The 7623-nt window shown below is 38.0% G+C and overlaps 1 protein-coding gene across 1 annotated transcript in view; it reads right to left on the reverse strand.

The window, feature by feature from the left end:
* Positions 1–7623, reverse strand: part of LOC101565233 (E3 ubiquitin-protein ligase RING2) — a gene marked incomplete at its 3' end in the record, with an annotated part of 29898 nt that overhangs the window by 12733 nt on the left and 9542 nt on the right. The window contains 1 exon segment of the mRNA XM_023708481.1: positions 2140–2228. Within this exon segment, the coding sequence (XP_023564249.1) occupies positions 2140–2226 (87 nt within the window).

Consider the following 7623-nt stretch of genomic DNA (forward strand, 5'->3'; position numbering starts at 1 on the left):
TTCCAATTAACTCCTAGATTAAAGAATCTTCTGAATATTCTCCGGATCATTGCCTTGCTCATCTTTTACATATAACTGCATGGCTTAACATTGTCAGGTACGTGACATTTTAATAAATGTGTACAACATACTGTTATATCACCCAAGTCATTTATTTTTTCCTCTGTGTTGGGAACATTTAAAATTCTAACATGCAGACCTTTATGATTTAGGATTTATATTATCTATTTTATAGGTGAAGAAATTTACCAATCAGCAATGATGATAACCCATTTGGATTTCTAACAAAATCCAATCCTGGCTAAACCAATCATCTCTGTTGCTAAAGAACCCTGTTTATATAGATGTGTAGGATTATGTGGGAAAAGGGAAATCAGATTGGCATCACCAAAAATTTCACCAGCCTTAAAATGGGTATTAAGATACTGCTCAGCAACTGGTTAATATAATAAATTCACTTTTCCCCTACCCTACTGTATGCCTGTTCTTCTCTTTGTAAGCCTTTTACTACCTGCCACAGATTACCTCATACTATATTTCACTGAGGGCTTCTTCATTTACAGCAAATTAAAATAGCTTTCTGTTTGTTTCAAGGAGAAACTATACCTCTTCCTATCAAACGTACATTTCTTAGCTCCTCCCTGAAGAAATCCCTCTTTTGATTTTATTTGCTTTCAAGTTTTAGCAATTTTTCCTTCTCTGTTGTCAGTTTAAGATATTAGTATAAAAAAAGGAGGGGGGCAGGGAGATGGCTCAGTGGAATAAGCGATGCCCTGACAAGCGCAAGGGCCTGAGTTCAATCCCCAGTTCCACAAAAAAAAAAAAAAGGTATTAATATCTCACTGAGATTATTGAGCACTGCAACATGCAAGGTACAGGGAAAAAGGTGCGCTCATACACAGAACAAGAAGCTTCTCAATTCCATATTTACCTCCAGGTTTTTGCTATTTCTCTGCTCCCCTGTGCAGCCAAACTTCTCTGTAGAATTCCCTATATTCTTTTTTTCATTTTTCTCCATTACACACAATTATCATTTCCTTGGTTCATAATATGAACCAATGATGAAAACACATCATGACTCTTTAATTTTTAACCTAGTATAATTTACTCAAGTAAATTTGCTCTTAAGATAAATGAGTGTAAGGGCCAGAAGACAGCTCAGCGGACTAAATTTCCTCTTAAGATAAATGAGTGTAAGGGCCAGAAGATAGCTCAGCAGCTAAGCACCTGTTTAGGCAAGCATAGGGGCCACGGTTGGATCCCCAGCACCACATGCCATGCCGGTCCCACTCTCAGGCATGCGACCAAGACCAGGAGTGGTGGTGTACCCCTATAATCTCAGTGCTAGGGAGGCTGAAAACAAGAGGGTCACTACAAATTTAAGCTGTATAGTGAGACCCTGTACCAAATACACACACACAAAAAAAAGATAACTGAATATACACATCAAATCTAATAAATATTTTCTAATCTTTGTTTCAGCCTATGAGCACTTTTGAACACACTAACTCTATCCTCCTCCTTGAAACGCTCTTTTAGATTCCAAATCCCTCAGCACAAAATCTCCTGTTTTTCTCCATCTCTTTCACTGGTTCCATTTACTTTGTCCATTACCTAATTTCTAAACAATGAAGCACTTAGAAGTTTCAGGATCCATTCCAGTTCTCTAGCGGTCATATTCATTACCATTGTTTAAGATATGTTAACAACACCTACAATTTTATAGTTAGCCCAGACTCTTATTAGCATCTCTGCCTGCTTACTTTTCCAGGATTCTCAAGCTTAAAATGATTCCAGTTTTAAGCATGTTTGCCTTCAAACTTCTCTAGTTTATGCCATCCATTTCTTCAAAATAGTCTTCCCTACTTGACTCATTATTACTTCTTACAGACTACTTCTCAACATTGTGTGGTTTTATGAATATTTATTTGTTTAATGTCTATAAACTTCATGGGCTAAAGTCCCATCTGTTTTATTCACCACTGTTCCTCCTCCAATGCCTAACAGAAAGGTTTGTATGGAATATACAAAAAATATTTGTTGAAATAAATAATGAAGTGTCACTTAAATTTTCATTTTCTAAAATTGGATTTCAGTTCATATATGCCTCATATTTCCAATGTTATTTTAATCTATTACCTGAGGTGTTCGTTGTAATTCGTACAGGCTCAGTTCCCATGTTTTGCTTAATGGTTGAGTTCCATTTGTCTGTACAGCCTGAGACATTGCTAGGAATAAAAACAAGGCAAAAATAATATTAATATTTGAAAGAGAAATGCTATAGTCTGAATATATACATAGCCCCAAAATTGACATTCCACCCTCTGCACCTCAGAAAACATTATGTCAAAATATACCTTTTTTTTTTTTTTTTTTTTTTGTGGAACTGTGGATTGACCTCAGGCCCTTGTGCTTGCCAGGGAAGCGCTTATTCTACTGAGCCATCTCCCCAGCTCCACGCTTTGAATTTTAAACTATGAACATCAATAAAGCAGCAAACATAGGCTTTCTCTAAGTTTCCTTTATCTATCTAAAGACTAGTTCTATCAAAGAAAAACCTAACTACAGTGGTCCCTCACTTACTGAAGAGATTATATTCCAGGTATCCCCACAATAAGTGTAAATCAGTGTAATGACATTATATTTATTTTAGTATTTTTTAATATCTTTTAAGGCTTTACAAACTCCACCCTTGTAAATCTTTCCTACACTTTTAAAAACACTTCTAATGTTAACCATTTTCTATAATAAACTCTTAATTTTAACAACATGCATACTGTACAGTACTGCAAAATCCCATATATAGTGAAAAATCCATGATAAATAACTTTGATTAATACTTTTTAAAAACTCACGAAATAGTGAGTCTACAAAATAGCAAGGGACTACTGTATTTCAAGTATTCTTACAAAAGTTTCATTAACCAAGAAATAAACTCTTATGACTTTTAGAAAAGTCTAAAATCTGTCACCATACCTATATCCAAGAACTTTTCTTCCCGACCCTTGTCTATACAGCCTCACTGTCTCTCCCTAAAGTATTAGTTACTACCCCTCTACAACTGCCTATAGCTCCCTATTTCACCTTACCCTAAGGAAAGTGTAGTTAAGTGTCAACCATCTGGCCTTTCCCTTAAGTCCCATGTGGTCTCCAATCCTTTTGGCACTAGGGACTTAATTAAGACAATTTTTTTACAGACGTGGGTAGGAGCTAAGTTTAGTGGACTTTTTTTTTTTTTTTTTTTTTAAATGTATTTGGTACAGGATCTCACTATGCAGCTCAGACTCATAGTAATCCTGTTTTCAGCCTCTCCAGCAGTGGGATTACAGGTGTGCGCCAACACGCCTGGTATGAGTGGCCGGCTCAGCATACCTAGGGCAGGACTGGCACAGCATGTGGTGTCAGGGATCATATCCCAGTTCCTGCACTTGACTAAGCACTTAGTCCACTGAGCTATCTCGCCAGCCCTAGTATATATTTGTGATAGATAAAAATTAATTTCCTACCATTAGCATCACTGCCTCAGCTCCATCTCAGTTCATCTGGCATTAGACTCTCATAAAGAGCATAAAACCTGTATTGTTGTCATACATAATAGGATTTTCACTCTTAAGAAAATCTAATGCCATGACTAATCTGACAATTGGTAGGGCTCAAGTGATAATGCAAGCAATGGGAACTGGCCAAAAATAGAGATGAAGCTTCACCCTCTCTTTGGCTCAGGTGATGGTACCTGCTTTACATGGTTCCTGTATATAATAAACTTGCATGCTTTTGTCCCCTTAATTTGCCTACTGTTGGTTTATTTCAGAAATTCCATGTAGTGAACCTTCAGAGGCGAAGTTTAAGCTTCCCTAAAAAATTCAATGGGAACTGACAGTCATAAGGGATTAGAGTGCCATTTTAAAATACATTTAAGGGAGCTACTTTGCTCTTCTACCATAAAAAGACACACAGAATGTGACATCCACAAGAAGCAGACCCTCATCAAATAATGAATTTGCTGGTGCTTAGATCTTGAACTTTCAAGCTCATAGAACTGTAAGCAGAAAGTTTCTGTTCCTCAAGTACTACTCAGTCTAAAGCACTGTCATAAGTCAAATGGATTAAGACAGTACATGAAGCACAAAACTGATGTCAGGAATTGTTAAATTATAATACAGGAAAAGTTCAAGAACTTCTCCACTTATAACTATTTGACAGTAAAAGACTATGACTACCACTGATTGCTGAATACTCAACAGCTGGAATATACAGCGTAAAGTCAAAAGTTTGTAACTATTCAACGTTTAGTAAGACCGTCTTAACATGCTCCCATCGACTTTAATTATCAAGTATACAAATGGACCTACTGTAATCACTTTTATTGGTCTTTTCACTGACCAAGTTGGTAAGATGTCTATAAATGGACAAAATCTAGTTAGTCGCTTAAATTTAAATAATCACTGTGCAAATATAAATATGTTACTATTCATACCAGCTTAAAATTACAATAATCAATAAATTTCATTAAATAAAAAATTTATTTACGTTCATGAATGCTTTATCAATAATCAATTCCCTAAATTATAACATGGCATGGGCCAGGCATGGTGACAAATACCTCTAATCCTAGCACTTGGGAGGCTAGGACAGGACTGCTCAGTGAGTTTGTGAGTTCAAGGCCACACTGAACTATTCAGAAACGAGTCTGTCTCAAAAAGCAAACAATATGGCAACCTTATAAATACCCCCCCCCACTGCTGGTATATACAATATCCATTTATAACTGCTTTACATAAATTAGCTAGTATTAGCTAGTATTATAATTTTATGCCATTTTAATATTTTCCTTAAGGAACTATATAATGAAACCTGGTCTCCCAAATCAATACCTTTGCATTACTGTAAGTGAAGACCCACTGAGCAGCGGTACAAACAGCTTGACAGGACAGTCATACATGTACCACAAGTGGCTCAAGCTGGTGAAAACAATCCAATTCAAATCAGAGCAACCTATAGTGAGATAAACACATGGCCCCATTGTAAGCATGTTAACCCAAAACAAGTATTTCTCTGAAATTCATGATCATGGAACTTAGATCTAAGTAAAAAACATTTCAACTCTACAGGACATTCATTTAGTCCAATTTTGCTTAAGATACAAAATATAGTTCATAGTACTTTAAACCACTAGCCATTCTGCCTTTATTTTCACAGCTCTCCTCATGAAAAATTCCTTATCCAGTCAGCTCTAATATACCTAAGGGCTGACGCAGAACTGCACCACTGGAGACAAACTGATTATGGTGAAGAATTTTCCACAAGACAACCATTCAAGTACTTGAGAGTGTGAAATTACCTCCACCTGATTTTTCTTTCTTTTTGGCTAAAGTTCATAGGCCTCCTGTTGCTCCTCATTTTACACGATCTCTTCAACATAGCAATTCATTAATTCCTCCTTCCCTCCTACTATTACTGAACCAATATTGTAAGGAAAACCTCTCTATACCCCCCAAACCCCGCCCCCATGCTAAAAACTAAACCCAGGGCTGAACAAATACTAGGAAAGCACTGTACCCTAGCCCTCTACATTATCTCTGAACAGAGGAACGGGCTCTAGTACAGACTAGGGGAAGACAGTCACAGTTACAAGATGAACTCCTCTGGGGAGCAAAAACAAACAGGAGTTCCAGCCATCCAAATATTTAGTATTTATTATTAAGCATTATTTCCAGGGTCTTTGTCTCAGAACTCATAACCTAAAAACAATATATACAAAAATAAACTACATTCTGAAAAAAAGAATTTGAGAAGTCAGAGAAGGCTTTAGAACAAAGCCTGAAAAAACACAGTTACCACAATGGAATAACAATACAAAAGAAAAAATGTTGTAGGTCAAAGAGAGCAGGATACATGAAGATAAGACAAGAACACAACCAAATATCTGCAAAGAAACTCAAGAATAGAAAGCAACCAGGGATACAGAAACCAATGAGGATTTAGGCAGACACAGGGACCAGGTTTCAATCCCTGGCATGCTGTGCCAGCCCTGCCCCCAGGGCACACTGAGACAATGACAGAGACTGGGCATAGTGGTGCGCACATATTGTGACCTGCCAGACAGACAGACCTCTTCGTGAAAAATCCAAAAACTAGTCGGGAGGTTCTGGCATCTGTAAAGTCAGGCACATGGAGATTTCAGGCAACCTCTAGTCACAATACCTATCCCCTACATAGTAGTACCCTACTCTCCAAGAGAAAATCCTCTTGTTCCCATCCTCTCTCTGGAGAGTGAAAAGCTTACTAATGTTCGATGATCTAACTTTTCTGAGTTCTACCCTGAGAGACTGGCTTCTGTCTACTCTGTTCTGGAATGCCAACAAGATGCAAGTAGCCTCGGATGGGATGGATTTTTATTTTTTATTTTTTTGGCTACCTCAGGATGCCTTAAGGGCAGGTCTGGTAAGGCTTGAGGACCTGGGGATCAAACCAGTATCATGAGCCTCACTGCTCTGGTTAAGCAGGCATTTTAAACAACTGAGCTAATGGGCAGGCCCCCAGCCTAGGATGAATTACCGAGAACAGAAAAAAAAAAAATTCATGCTGGTAGTCACCATGGTCCCTTTCCCCTAGGGTCAACACAAACAGAATGGATTTTAAAACCTCAGCTCTGCCAGTCTGGTTTGTAAACAAAAGCATTTGGGAAAAATTCTGCCTTTTTTTTGGTAAACTCTACACGGGATGACAAACATGACTATCTTTCCCACACAAACACAAATGTGGGCATCTTTTCCAAAACTCTGCAATACCCAGACATAGTAGTGCACATCTCTACTCTCAGCACTTGGAAGGCTGAGGCAGGAGGATCACCACAAGTTTAAGACCAGCCTGAACTACTACATAGTGAGCTTAAGGCAAGCCTGCACTACAAAGTGAGACCCTATCCAAAAAAACAATAATAAAAAACACCAAAACTGTGGAACAAATTAAGTTCATGAACCAAGGGACGACTTTTTTGTCCATAATATACTCAGTACCCTTTAGGTACTTAGTAAATAGTAGCTATTCAGTACCTATTTGCCAAAGAATTTGATAATGATGGAAGCTAAATAAAGGAGGTAGGGCAGCCAAATAGCTCAGTGGATTAAAGCGCCTGCTTAAGCAGACGCAAGGGTCGGCCATGCCTGCCCCAGCACTGAGACAGAAATTGACATTGGGCATTGTGTTGCATGCCTGTTGCGTGCCTGTAATCTCAGCATCGTGGAAGGCTGAACACAGGCAGATTGCTACAAGTCCGATTTGAGACCCTGTACTAAAACACAAAAAATAAATAAGCAAATACATTACATTGAGGCAACATGGACATTTTGTATTTTCCTGACTAACAAAATCACTCAAATTAACATGGGTTAAAGACATTCTTTGATGATTCTCACCTTAGCACTGCTTCAACAGAGCTTGGACAGAACCTGGTGTATACCCTCAGTGTCAGCAGATCTCATCTGTCAGATGCTTGTCCCAGGCATACCAAACAAAAAAGCAGACATTAAAGCCTTCTCAACCTGGAACCCTTTACTTTTTTTTGAACATTTATTTATTTATTGTGTGTGTGTGTGTGTGTGTGTGTGTGTGGCCAGCTCA

The sequence above is a fragment of the Octodon degus genome, unplaced genomic scaffold (assembly GCF_000260255.1).
Source record: "Octodon degus isolate 3935 unplaced genomic scaffold, OctDeg1.0 scaffold00374, whole genome shotgun sequence".
Lineage (NCBI taxonomy): Eukaryota > Metazoa > Chordata > Mammalia > Rodentia > Octodontidae > Octodon > Octodon degus.